This window comes from Pseudopipra pipra, chromosome 1, assembly GCF_036250125.1.
Source record: "Pseudopipra pipra isolate bDixPip1 chromosome 1, bDixPip1.hap1, whole genome shotgun sequence".
Lineage (NCBI taxonomy): Eukaryota > Metazoa > Chordata > Aves > Passeriformes > Pipridae > Pseudopipra > Pseudopipra pipra.
The window spans coordinates 52,981,995-52,996,918 of NC_087549.1; the positions used below are offsets into that span (position 1 = coordinate 52,981,995).

At 38.5% G+C, this 14,924-nt stretch overlaps 1 protein-coding gene across 3 annotated transcripts in view; it reads right to left on the bottom strand.

The window, feature by feature from the left end:
* PIEZO2 (piezo type mechanosensitive ion channel component 2) overlaps positions 1-14,924 on the bottom strand; it is a 297,318-nt gene that overhangs the window by 85,569 nt on the left and 196,825 nt on the right. For all 3 annotated transcript variants that reach the window (XM_064656971.1, XM_064656987.1, XM_064656979.1), the window contains exons 9-13: positions 10,000-10,131; positions 8,913-8,951; positions 7,462-7,600; positions 7,004-7,143; positions 4,824-5,060 (exon numbers count right to left, since the gene is read on the bottom strand). In XM_064656971.1, the coding sequence (XP_064513041.1) occupies positions 4,824-5,060; positions 7,004-7,143; positions 7,462-7,600; positions 8,913-8,951; positions 10,000-10,131 (687 nt within the window). The remainder of the gene's footprint in view (positions 1-4,823; positions 5,061-7,003; positions 7,144-7,461; positions 7,601-8,912; positions 8,952-9,999; positions 10,132-14,924) is intronic.

Below are 14,924 nucleotides of genomic sequence, written 5' to 3' on the forward strand. Positions count from 1 at the left end.
TTCTATTCTACCTCATTCTATTCAGCTTTTAATGACCGTCTTATAAGTTTAAGGATCTTCTCACTATGCATTGATTGGTATAATTCCCATTTGTTGTTTCTTGTTCATTTTTACCTTTTTTTCAGAGAAAAAACACATGCAAGAGTGTATTGTCATTACTATGATTTTGTATATCATAAATATTTTGATTTAGGAGGTTTGGTACTTCATGTGCTTAAGCACAATTAATTTAAAAATCAAACTTTTTTATGTCTTTCAGTTACAGAAGACCCAGCCAACTTAATACATCTTGCATTTGCAGCAGTTACAAGATTTAAAATAGCTCTTAATTCTTTTAAGAGCTTCAGGAGTTGATAATTCAGTAACAGCAGGATAACTTAGAAATACAAAAATCTCTTTAATGAAGAGTGCATTTATGTGTTTTGCAAAAAGCTAAATTCAACAGCTTGCAATACCAAGAGATGAAAATATTCAAAGAACAGCATGATACCTATCACACACTTGATTTTACGTTTGCTTTCTACAAAGTTTCTATTAATTTCCCTGCTGCAGAAGGAGACTTATTTCACTACTTAGCTAGAAGAATAAAAATATCAAATAGGAAGCATGTAAGAGCCGAGTACTTTGCACACAATAGAATGACAAGGCTAATGTAAAGAACTCTCCTGTTTTTCTTCTAACATGCAAGTTCTCACTGGGGGAAAGGAGAGCTCCCAGGACAGTAACAGCTATTTTTATTGACACTGCAGCTAATGCTGAGCCACAGTAGCAGATTATCAGCCTGTGTGACTTGTCACAGCTTCTCCAGATACCTCCTGGAGCTCTGGCTTTTGCAACACAAACCTTTGATATTGTAAAAGATAGATTAGTTCTTCAGTGAAGAACTAGCTCTGTCTTCAAGCCACATTTACTCCCTGTTCTACTTGGCATTTCCAAAGCCAGAGCTGGTTCTAAGAAAAGTCTTGAAGGGTTGCAGACCAAAGAAATGCTTTTAGTCACCTTTTACAAACACATTTTTTCTCATTTTCAGACCAGGAAAAAAAGCACACAGTTTGCAGAAAGAATTATAGTACACTTCTTTCTATTCTTCACTCTACAGAACAGAGTATCCAGTCTTCATTTAAATTCAATCCTTATTCAAAGGACTTTAAACTAGGAATTACAGGGGGGTACAGAGTTACTAGATCCCTTGAGAGGGACTGACCGGATGAGGCTAGCTAAGAGTGCCTAGAGTGATGTGAACAAAAGGAAATACATAATCAACAAAACAGGGCTTATGCAGGGTCACCTCAAGTATTTGTATATAAGCAAGGCTATTACTTCGAGACACTGTTATGGCCAAACCTTCCAGCTCCTTTCTCGGAAAACAGCATGCCAGGTGCCTCTCTGAAGTGCCTGTACACTAATGCATGCAGCATGGGAAACAAACACAGGGAATTAGAGACCTCTGTGCAGGGCTGTGATCTTGTTGGGATGACAGAAACAGGGTGTGATGGCTTGAATAGCTGCAATAGAAAGTTACAGGCTCTTTAGGAAGCACAGGCCAGAAAGATGCAGAGGCGGAGTTGGGATTTGCATGACAACATAGCTGGAGTGCTTAAACTCTGTCTGGGGATGGATGATGAACTAGGTAACCCAGGAGGAATGCAGAGAGACTGGCCGAGCATGCAAAGACATGGTTAGAAAAGCCAAGGCCGGAAACTGAGTCTGGCAAAGGATGTCAAGAGCTACAAGAGGAGCATCTGTAAATACTCCAGCAGAAAAAGGAAGGTTAAGGAAAATCTAAGCCCATTGCTGAATGGGGCAAGGGTTCTGGTGACACAGGGTGTGGAAAAAGCAGAGGTACCAAATGCTTTCTTTGCCTCAAGTCTTTGCTAGCAAGACTGGCCTTAAGGAATCTCAGGTCCTGGAGACCATGGAGAAGTCTGAAGAAAGGAAGATGAATGCTTGGTGAAAGAGGATCAAATCAGGGAATATTTAAATAAAGTGAGCATACATAAGTCCATGGGTCCTGAAGGGATGTATCCACGAGTGCTGAGGGAGCTGACTGGTATTGCTGTAGAGGCTACTCTCAATAATCTTTGAGCAAATGTGGTGACTGGCGGAAGTGTTGAAGGAAAGTAAGTGTCACTCTCATCTTCAGGAAGGGGAAGATGGAGGATACAGCCTGGACAACCTCACCTCAATCCCTGGGAAGGTGACAGCAGTAAGATGGAAAAGGCTTCCTAGAGAAGTTGTGGATGCTCCATCATTGGAAGTCTCTGAGGTCAGGCAGGATGTGGTTTTGAGCAACCTGATCCAGTGAAAAATGGCCCTGCCTATGGCAGGATGTTGGATTAAATGATCTTTAAAGGTCCCTGCTGACCCAAACCATTCTGTGTTTCTAAGGTGATGGAGGAGCTAATCCTGGAAAACATTTTCAGGCACATGAAGGACTAGAAAATCATCAGGAATAGTCGGAGTGGGTCCACCATGGGGAAGTCATGCTTGACCAACCTCATAAACTTCTATAATAAAATGACTTGATAAATGAGAGGAGAACAGTGGATACTGTCTACTTAGACTTCAGACAAGCTTTTGAAACTCTCTCTCATAAGATCCTCATAGAGAAGCTGATGAAGTATGGGCTGGATGAGCAGACAGTGAGGTGGACTGAAAACTGATTGAACAGTTCAGCTCAGAGGGTGGTGATTAGTGGCATAAAGTCTAGTTGGAGGTCAGTGATTAGCAATGTACCCCAGAGGTCAATCCAGTCTTGTTCAACATCTTTGCTTATGAACCAGATAATGGGGCAGAGAGTATTCTCATAAAGTTTGCCGACAACACAAAACTAGGAGGAGTGGCTGATACACCAGAAGGTTGTGCTGCCATCCAGAGGGACCTCAACAGGCTGCAGAAAGGGGCCAACAGGAACATCATGGCATTCAACAAGGGGAAGTCCAAAGTCCTGCACCTGGGGAGGAAGAACTAGCACATGGATCATTACATGTTGGTGTTCAACCTGCTATGTAGTAGTTTGGCAGAAAAAGGCTGGGGATCCTGGTGGAAAACAAGTTGAACATGAGCCAGCAATGTGCCCTTACGGCGAAGAAGGGTAATGGTATCCTGGAATCCATGAGGAGTGTTGCCAGCAGGTCAAGGAAGGTGATCCTTCTTCTCTACTCAGCACTGGTGAGGCCACAATTCGAGTTCTGTGTCCTTTTCTGGCTTCCCAGTAAAACAGAGGCGAGGCTGTACTGGAGAGAATCCAGTTGAATATACCATGAAGATGAAGGGACAGGAGCATGTCTCCTATGAGGAAAGGCTGAAAGAGGTGGTACTGATCACCCTGAAGAAGACAAAGCTCAAGGGGAATCTCATCCAATTTCTATAAATATCTGAATGGAGGTGGAAAGAGGTTGGAGCCAGACTTTTCAGTGGTTCCCAGTGATGGGACCAGAGGCAATGGGCACAAACTGAAACATGTTCCCTCTGAACAGGAGCAAACCCTTTTTTTCCTGTGAGGGAGACTGATCACTGTCACAAGTTGCCCAGGGATTTTGTGGAGTCTCCGTTCTTGGGGATATTCAAAAGCCATCCGAGTGTGGTCCTGGGCAATCAGGTCTAGATGGCACTGCTTAAGTAGGGGAGTTGGACCAGATGACCTCCAGAAGTCTCTTTTGGTCTCAGGTATTCTGTGATTCTGTGAAAGTTATGGAGTGCATTATATTCAGCCTAAAAAAAACCCCACTAGATATCTATTGGCTTTAAGGAAGTGGCCAAATCATCATACATACACAATAGTTTTCCTTCTTGACACCATCTGTTTTCAGACAAGATATTTGATGATATAGCTAATAAGAAACATTGTCAAAGGAGCTGACATATTAAGACAGTTAAAACTCCATAGAGATTTACAAAGTCATTGAGAAAAACTGTAGAACTTCTCTTTAGCCCTCTTACTAAACTATCCCCATCTTTACAAGAGAAATAATATAGCACTCACTACCTTTCAAATGCATTAAAGAGCCAGAAATGGTTATTCAAATGGTACTGCCAAGAAGGAAGATTATTTGCAAAATCACCTTTTTGCAAATTTGTAGTTAGGAGTCACAAGGGAACTGATTTGCTTAGTGCAAGGGGAGCTGTGCCACCTAGGTGCACTCTCTGAGATGTCCCTTTAGGGTGCTCTAGGAAACAACCTCCTGTCTGTGCTCAGTCCCTTCCCCAGAAGCAAACTTGCCAAACAAAATTCATTTTGTAGTGCTTTCAAGACATCAAAGAAAAAAATCTACCATGCCCTGAGGCCAGCAAACTCTCTTGGTTCTGACCTGAAACAGATTTCAATTCATGCTGATTCGGGTGTAAGGATAAAGAATTAAAGCTCAGTCACAGCTCCATGCTGCTGCTTGTGAGAAAACATTAAGGAGTGAGCAGTATTGGTAATCGTAATGACACCACAGTTCCAGTTGCCGTCGTAGTCAGAGACAGGTCTGACATCCCAAGTGTATTAATCTAGAAAATCAAATCATATCTAGCTTTGAATTCAGTTTATAAAACCAAACAAGTGAGAGATTTCCATCCACTAAGTAATCTGCGCAGAATTATCATGAAAATCTAAAAGATGTCTGAAACATTTTCTCTCGTATTAGGTTAAGAAGCAAGAAGCAGTTTTCTGAACACTATTTTTTTAATGACTTACTCTTTATTTTAGAACTGCTATGGGAAGTGGTTACACTGAAAACTGTGGATTCACTCTTAAAGAAATGCCGAGAGATCCACATTTTTTATCACAATGTATTCTGTGATTTCATAAATAAATCGCAGCTGTTTGTAACACTTACCTTTGACACCAGCTCCCCAGGTTCCTTTCTTTTTAAAAAACCAGATACTTGAGGAAGCTCATCATTCTTGAGCTCAATACTCCATATATACTGTAATATTAGCAATAAATTTCCATAAAAAACCATGAATGGTGAACTGATCATGGCGTATTTCCTTCGGTCCCGAATCATCCACAATGTGCAAGACCAGATGAGTAACACAAAAGTCAACCAGCTGTGATACGTGATACTCCATGCCTTGTGGAAGGAGGAAAGAGAGGAAAAAAAAGTCCATGGATGCACTCAGGAACAGCACAGATGCACACTGGCAATTACACTTAATTTACACTTCTCTACTCAGTACATATTTTCATTGTTATCAGACTCTCACCCACATTAATGTTTGGGCACAAACTATATTCTTGTGAAACAGCAGCAAAGAATTCAGAGCAGGAATAGCAAAACATAACCAATAGGTACTACATTCAAGGCCTTCGACAGATTTACAAAACTGCAGTAACTCCATGCTGTTCTAGCTTTTGTGGAATCAGTTTAAAATGGAAAGCTACGGTGTGCACCCACCTAACCTGAAGAACATTTAGTCTACAGTAACCATGGTAGATTACCTGAAATATGTACAACTAAAAAATGTGTTCTATAGCTTCCAGAATTCAGTTACTGAAAAATTGAGGAAAGGATTTGGGTTTCAAGTGTTTTTAATCTACATTGTGTTATTGATTTACGACTAAATTCAGATGTATACATGCTGGTATAACTGTGGAATAACTGTCAATAAAGAATTTTATATTCCTTTTTGATTTAAATAAAAAAATTGTTAAACATTAAGAATATTTCTAGCTCAGGTCCCTAGGAAATGACGTCTTTTAAGGGTACGTGAAAAACATCAATATGCTACTTCTCTGTCCTCATATAAGAAAATAGCTTACAATGAGCTGTCTTCAGCTATAGTATACATGGATTTGCATCAGAGCACACTATAAACAAATTCATAATTTAATTTGGGTCATAGAGGAATATATAATGAAGAAAACAGCTAGCAGTGTCTCAATATTAAACTAAAAGAAAGCTCTTCAAATATATCTTCTCCTTTCATATTAATTAAAAAGAAAATACAGACCTGGTCTAGTAGAAGGTGTCATTGCCCAAGGCAGTGGGTTAGAACTAGGTGATTTTTAAGATACCTTTCAATACAAACCATTCTATAATCTAAGTATATGAGTTTAAAATACTAGGAAAGAAGTCACTCTGTCAGTATGAGAACTACTTGCTAATGTCTCAGAATGCATCAATCCAGATCCATATTTTGCACAGGGAGCCTGCCTTATTTAAAGGAGAAACCTTTTTGCTAAAATACAGCAAATAAAGTTTGAAACTTTATACAAACAAGAGGCAGTCAAGCTGATTTGTTTTACCATTTTTAATCCAAAATTGGGCCAAGAAGCTTTATGGTTAATTTCATCATAGTTGAAACTTTTCCAAAACAGTAAAAGCAAAGCTTGCATTGGGAATATAGAGAGAGATCTAACCATTATGCAGAAAACTTGGTATAATGAAGCTTAAAGTATTTGCATCAAGGAGGTCTAGAAGCAAGCAGCAACATGAAAAAGAAAGAAGAGCCATAAGCAAAAAAAGAAGAAAATCTGGCTTGGCACGAAGTTGTATTTTTCTTGAGAACTTTTTGTGTCAGTACAAGAAACCAGGCTTTACAGATCTTTTCTTCTCAGAGAGTAATTGGATGCATACATCAACCTGAAATAGGAACTATATTTTTAAAATTTTCTATAACACCATGAAATACTTCAATTTTGTAGGAAAATTTCCGAGTGGTGCAAACACATGACAAACCTGATTGTGCAGGAGGTTGAGAATCAACAGAAAACTGAGCCCCCGTGGTTTTCTGACATTCAGACAGACAACAAAGACTGGGCCTCCCAGTCCTGGATATGTGATATTTTAACCACAATGCCACGTGTTGCCCTATTTATAGGTCTATAACAGGCCTGGGAATTATGCATTAATAACTTAAAATGGGCCCAAAATGATGCAGACACCACAGTGATATTTTCTAACCTGGCTGCAATGATTTACTGAAAACCAACAATGAGATTACTTTCAGAAAGGCACTGAGAAGACACATTTGTAAAAGGAATAGCATTATTCTTTTTTTTGCCAGTACTTACCATCATAGCTATCAGAGCACAAATGTAACTTTGTTTCATGATAAATTGGAACACAGAGACCAGGGCATGTAATTTAACATTTTCTTTTTCCTCCTGTGTAACTTCCTCTTCTTCTTCCTCCTCCACCTCTTCTTCCTTTTCTAAGTAGAAAAAGAAATTGTTATTTGCAATCCATGCTGGTCTAAAGTCAGGATATGCATCCTCTCCTGGAATTATTTTGCTTGTAATCACTCTGATGGCTACTTCGAATCACTTGGTGTTGGTAGGCAAAGTATTTTGCATAGTATATGCCTAAAGTCCAGTTTACAAAATTGCCATCATTGTAAGCAACAGCAATTATTAAACTTTAAGAGGTCAAAGAGCTTACCAAAATGAAAATAAATGCTAAAGGCAGTGAGTGGAGATACAGAATAAGAAAACAATATGGAACTAAGGACAATTCCTAGGCAATTCACTACCTGACATGTCATCTGAAGGCTCCCATTTGTACTGTGGTGTTGAGTACATGTCTGCTTTGGCTGGACCATTTTCTAATGGCAGTGCAGGGTGGATGGTGTGATAGTCAGTAGGGTTCCCGTTCACTGTTACCAGGAGCACCTGCCAGAACATCGAAGAGAGGCACTGCATTTAAGGTGGCTCTTAGAAGAATGTGACTCCTACTTCCGTGCTTTGCTACTGTTGGAGTGCCAATGTTAAAAGAGGTTAGCAAGTTACTGCAGTTACTCCCAAAGAAATTGGTATGTTATAGTCATATGGCATGCAAAAGCGCATAACAGCTTCCAAAATTAATTGTGGTTAGCTTTTTATGCCATACCAATAGAATGAACCAAAAATTCATTCTCCTTCTTAGGCAAACAAATATATTGAGATTTTAAGACTTTAGTTCACATCCAATTATTTCCAGTAGTCATGAAAATAATGGTTATAAATTACTTTCAAATTTGAATTATTCCTGGAGAGATCTATATTTGTTGCTGTTAATAAACCACTTGTGGTAATTGTTGTTATTGATGCCACATTTACGTCACTTGGTAGTACTAATTCAACAGTCTTTCATTGTTTTATTTTTTTACTTCAATTTCAGCCCTTGTGCTTGTTTGAATAAGGGCTCCAGCAACCACAGTCATTAATATCTCTGATATTGGCAGAAATTCATGTGCAATGTGTTAGGGATGGTAATAGACGTCAAAGACTTGACTTCTGCTCAGGCTGTGAAATAGGAGTGTATTTTGCCTTTAAAAACTGCACAGGCATGTGTGGACTGTTTCAGAATAGTATTGGGCTTATGTTAGTTATATACAGAACCTACACCAACCACAGACTGGGGAGCATGCTTAGATTTGGTTATGGATGCTCCCAAAATTCATCTGCATCTCCATTCTTCTGTGTATGCTGAACAGAGAGGACATTTCTGCTTTCAGAGTTTGCTAGAGTCTATAGCAGTCAAGATATATGGATCATTTGATCTCTGTTCAAAGACTTGGATTTTCTGTAATCCGAACTCATATGTGTTGTCAGTCATGCTTTAAAGGCCTCAGCATTCCAACATGAATGAAATAAAGAAATACAGCAAAGAAACTAAATCAAGTTTAAAAACAGCTTGCATTAGAAAGCATATTTTCATATCTTATTTAAACCCAATGAAATAGCAAAGATCGTTTGCCAGTTGCTACTACTACAAGCAGTTTAATTTCAAGTGATCAATCAGTGGTTTCTCAGTGAAATTATTAAGAGAGCAAAGGACAATTATATTTAGGATAATCAAGGATATAGGGTAAATGGCAGACTAACAAAAAGTATAGAAGTTTTATAAATGTCACCTAAGGTTTTTTCTGTATGTATCAGTGTAATCTGTATTTACACACATCAAGAAGAATTGCAAAATTACAAAGACTAGTAGTATACTAACATCCGATGGCTTGTATTCATCTTGGGTCATTGACAGAAGCTGCAAAAAGCAATGCAAGGACAAATTATTAAAGAAGCACAGCTCAAGCATTAATAAGTCTAACTTTTTGAATACATGCATGCATATATGCTGACTTCTGCAGATTTGCACCAAGAAATTCAGAAAGAATTCTTAAAAAGCCAGCAGAACTGTACACTACCATACAATGGTATTGATTGTGCCACAGCATTAACACAATTTTACTGTATGTTCCTGTGAATTTTAAACCAAAACTGAGAATGTTACATTGAAATTTTGGATACTAGGTCAAAGAATTAATCAGTATGACATTATACTGATTAACTGCTTTCTAATGTCTTTCTAATGATCCAATGCTTAAAAACTAAGTTTTTAAACAATCATTAGAATTACTACAGTTAAAAAAATAGTTCCAATAAAATGTAGATACAAATATAAAATGTGATACTTCATCCAATTGCTAGATCATTTACCATTACAATTATTACGGTAGAGTTCTTGGGTCTTGATTATATGTGGCTTAACAGAATGTTCATATATCCCAAATTTGACAGTAGCTCAACAAATGAAATTTTGCACTGCAGCTGGTGCAGACAGATGGTAGAAAGCTGAACCTTTCCAGGAGATTTTACACAACTGCCTTAACTGCTTTGCTTTATATCTCCAACAAGGACACCAGTATGCAGCTGGCAGTCCCCACTTACCAATGACAGTGCTAATTAGTAGTTACAAAGCAGATCAGATCTTTACATCAGGTTTATCTCTCTGACAGACTTTCTAGCTGTTTTGCAGAGAGAAAGTGGCCCCATCCCAAAAGCCCAGCCCTAAACTTCTTAAATGGGGAAGCCAAAAACATAGAGCATGCTTTCATTTACTTCCTTACGCTGGCTCCTGGTTTTAGTTCATTCACTTTTACAAAGTATATTCCTAGTCTGCCACACAGCTCTGATATTGTATCTGATTTATATAATCACAACCGGGAAGATCTTACTTGCAACTTATATAATGGTGCTTCCCTTAATTTCAAAGTAACTGTGTAATGCAGAGACCCTTCCCCCTCCAGCCTTACTTTTCTCTCATCAGTTGTATAGTGGCTTGCATACCACAGACTGCGCCTTCTCTCCGCTGTCATTGGAATTGGACTGCAGGGTATTTCTTTGTCATCTTCCCTGCTAACAGATTTCTCTTCATCAGGCATCTGCTAAATGACAACAAACGACAACACTAGCTATAGCTCTGTAAACACAATCTTACCAGAGGAATTTAAATTTCCCCCGCAGTTGATGCTCCCTCTCCAAAGTATGTCTTTGAAACATCTTTTAGTGACTAATACACCCAGTTTATGATAGATGACTCTTACTGAGATGACATTTTCAGAAATGATGACAGAGCTTTTCTATAACTGCTGGTTACATGACACCAGAATAACACAGACCTCCATATACTACCTTAACTTACTATATAGTCATACTACAAGCATACATAAATACATAAAATATAAAAAAAAACATAAAATACAGATGTTTCATTTTCAAGACAGTGTATTGAAAGAAAATTCACTCTTTTCATCTGCCTATATATGTGAAAAGCCAATTCTGTTTCACTGAACAGAGGAACTGAAAAGATTCAAACCCTTTGAGAATATGTATCTATCATCAAAGACTAACCTAACTCACCATACTTCAATATGTAACAAAGCAGTCAGTGCTGATCATCCATCCAGGCTCATCTAGTCTTGCTTTGGAACAAATACCTATGTCTGCTCACATATAGAAAAAGATAACTAGAAAAAGCCAATAAGGATTATTTAATTACCAAGAGTAGCCTGATTATTTTTATGCTAAAACAACTGGTTAAGTGGATGAAGGGAGAGCTGTGGATGTCAGCTACCTTGATTTCTGCATCTTTGACCGTTGTTCCACAACATCTTTGCTGAAAAGCTGGTAAGATATGGACTTGACAGATGGACTACGAGATGGGTGGAGAACTAGCTAAATCGTCTTTCTCCAAGTAGGGTAATGGCTCAAAGACAAAAAGGTAGCTGGTCATGAGTGGAGTTCCTCAGGGACTAGCACTAGGTCTGGACTATTCAGTATCTTCAAAACTATCTGGATGGAATTGCACCCACACAAAAGTTGTGAATGAGACTGAACTGGGAGGAGGTAGATGGGCCAGAAGGAAGAGTCACCGCGCACAGATGGGACAATAAAAAAAAAATGCAAAGGGTTTAACAAAGATAAAGTCCTGTACCTGGAATAAACCCATGGAAGAGTAAAGGCTGTGGACAGACCGTGTGGGAAACAACTCTGTGGAATAGGCTCAGAGGGTGCTGGTGCATAGCAAGCTGAACATGAGCCAGCAGTGAACTCCAGCAGCAACAAAGGCAGACATGTGCTGGACTGCATCAGCAATAGTACTGCCAGCAGATCAAGGGATGTGATTATTCCACTGTACCTGGCAAGTGTCAGGCCACACCTGCAATTCAGTTCTGGCATTCCCCAGTTCAAGAGAGACACAGAAAATCTGGAGAGGATCCAAGAGAAAACTGTCAAGATGATTAGAGGGTTGTAGAAGCCAAAGGATGCAGGAATTAGGTTTTTTTTCAGACGTATGGTACCGAAATTGTAGTTTTAGAGAAGACAGAGGTACTCTTCTCATGCGGAGACAAGGTTATAAGACAAGAGGCTGAGGACATAATTTGCTTCAGGCAAATGCCTTCTGAATATTAAAAAAAAATAAATATTTCACCATGAGAACAATGAATCATTGGCATTGGTAGCTTTTGCTGAAGACATCCAAGATTTGGCACTGGACAATCTAATCTGAGGCCCTGCTCTCACAAGAAGTTGCATCACATGATCTCCAAAAGTCCCTTTCAAAGTGGACTGTTCTGTGACTCTGTGATTGTCTCTGATCCATGTGGTCTACTTCTTAATCTGTGATGGCAACTGTTATTACTAAGTTGAGGAGGACTGCAAATGTACTGGCCTTAAATCCGTCTTAATTCCATGGCTCAGCACGGGTATGAGGCCTCTCTAATAGACTTAGCATGGATGTTATTATAGCACAGTGACCAAGCAGGAGAAGTAGGTATGTGTACATAAACCATGCTAGGTTACAGCTCCTCTTCAAGCTCCTCTAGACCTCTTTCTGCACTGTGAGTCCTGAATGGCAGCTACTTGGTGATAATTGTCCTCATTGCTTTCACAAAATCATCTGATGCAATAGAAGAATAAATCGGGATGCTGAACAGAGGTCTGCGAAGCTCTGGCCATTCCAATCCCAACAGCAACGTCCTATTTTTTAAATCTTGACTTAGATAAACAATGGCTACAAACTTAGTTTCACTTCTCAGAGGAAATGGTGGAACATTTCACATATGATTGTATATTTATATTTGATTGTAGAAGGGCATTCCTAGCAAAGCTGTAAGATGAAATAAACTGATTCTGTGCTTATAAAATACTTGTCACTACCATTTGAAACTTGAACATAAATGTGAACCATAAAGAACTGCTTATCAAAGGCATTTAGTTTGGCACTAGGGTGCCGAAAGACCTAAGATGTACACAATTATTTTAGTAAGATATTTTTAGCCTAAGGGACTACAGGGAAGGGTGGGAAATCTTGTTTTCTCTTTCTCAGAAGATGAAGAAAAATCAGAAAACACAGTAATAGTCATACAACTTGTGAGAGCCTTTTGACTTGTCTAATTTTTTCAATTCTTCCATTACCTGAGCAACTCTCACATACCCTGTAATTCAAACAATTGTAAAAATTCTATGAGAGGACTCTACATTCAATTGCTGTAACCGTACTATTACTCACTATTACTCACCACTCACAGGACAGAATGAATGGGCTCTATTCATATATTCAGTACTGGCAGTTACAACCATGAGCTGAAACCTCTAGAGGCAGATTGCCTCTTCTTACTGGCAGAGGTAGAATTTCACAAGACTCTATGTCAGAACAAATCAGGATCCAAAAAAGCAAGCATAAGAAAAGCAAAACTTCCGCTGACTGCCACAGTCATTTTGCATGACTGAAATCCATTCAGAATCCCACACAGAGACCATACGCTGAAATCTCATACGTGACATACTTTCGCATTGTGGCACACACACAGAAAACTTCCCTGAAACTCAAAATTTGAAGTGGGCATTGTCCCTGTAAAACTGTTCATCAGCTGCAGTGTTTAGAGACAGCCACAAGAGGATTTGTTTCAAAGACAACTCCTGCTGCAGTTCAGGAGGAGTTTCATCAACAGGAGGACCACAAGATGTAACTCACACAAGAAGAAAAAAACCATCAGGTTTACAAGTCTTACTCTGCTTTTAGAATCTGCGACACCAGTATTATATTTAGCTTAGATACATCTTTTTAGACCATATAAATATTTCCTTATGCATATTCTATCGTACACATTTTGTTCAAAATAGGTTTTGTCCAAGAGATTATTTTGAACAAAATTTCTAAGATGATTGACTTTTTACTGTATGTGACAGCAGTATATAGAGAACAACTGCTTTACACTAAACACCACATAGCATACTGTCTTTGCAACCCCCAGTGATTCCAAAGTTACACTGTATTTAGGGTCTCACCGCTAACCTACCTATAGTTGAATGGATGGCAAAGACAGCTAACATACTTAGTTCCATAATGAATCAAATGCTACACAAATTAACAAGTCAAAAAACATTTCGATGAAAACCAAAATACATTATATCTGAATTTAAATAATTGAGAATGGAGTCTACCAGGGGAAAGTTTATAAGACAAAGATTAATTCCTGATCTATAGCACCACTAAATAAAAACAAAACACATATAGACCAAAAAAAAAGTGTTGTAAGGAGGAAATGTGCAAAATATTGCACTACCTCCTGTGTATCAAAAATAAGCATTAATGCATGGGTATCCTTTTCTTTACAATATTCTTTTTTTTTAAGCCTTTATTTATCTTTGGGGGGAAGCATCATTTCCCTGGCATCTGAAGTTCCCATGGGAGTGCCAAGACTTTGTATTGCCTCTCATGTAGCCGTGGGTTTGGGAGGCATCAGCATTTCTTAAATTAATGTCTTTTAAAACTTACTTGCTCTAGCTCAGTTGCTTGGAAAACATTTCTAATTTAACATGTTGGCAGTTCCCAGAGACTGACTTTAGTGTCTTATGAGAATATCTATCTCAGACACCACAAGTAGTTTAAAAAAAGAAGTGTAGGCAAGATCACTATAGTTCCTTTCAAGTCCCTGGAGAAACTTGCAGCATTCACTCTATACTGAGACAGAAAAGTCCACTTCCCTCAACTGAAAAAGCTCAGCAACTAACTTAGACCCAACACCAAACTTTAAAACAGTGAAAGCTGGACGAAAACAATGCAGGTACTGGAAATGAGTTCCCAGAGTTTCTGAGATCACATAGCTCCCACTAACTGCATTTCACATGTGATTTACTTCTCTGTGAATAGTTCTCATGATTTTACTATGCAGTTTCTGAGATGTGAAGTTTTAGTTACAGCCTCAGTGCTAAAATCATATTATTGTCTGGAAATCTCAGTTTTCACTTAAGAAAGAAAGAAAATCAATTTTACAGATGCTGCAGCTGCAGAAAAAAAAGGGAAAAAAACCCCTAAAAATACCCAGTGCCAGAGGGTACTGGACTAGAATCTTGTGACTTTAGAGAAGATAGTATTAAGATTTCTGGAAACTTAAGACATAATTTTTTAATAACTCAAATTGACAGTTCTGGCGTCATTTGCCTTTTGAAGACCTATGTAAACACCAAATATCAGACATCTCAATTCAGAGGAGATTTCGGTTGCCTTTTTATATGTTAAATGTTACATTATCCATTATATGAAGAAAAACCCTTAAAATAAGAAAACCTTCAACAGTTTTTACTTGTTACTATGAACTGCACTAATTCACAATTGCCATGATTATCTTCATTGTGGTCTACAAACACTGCTAAATCTAAACTGTCATCAAAC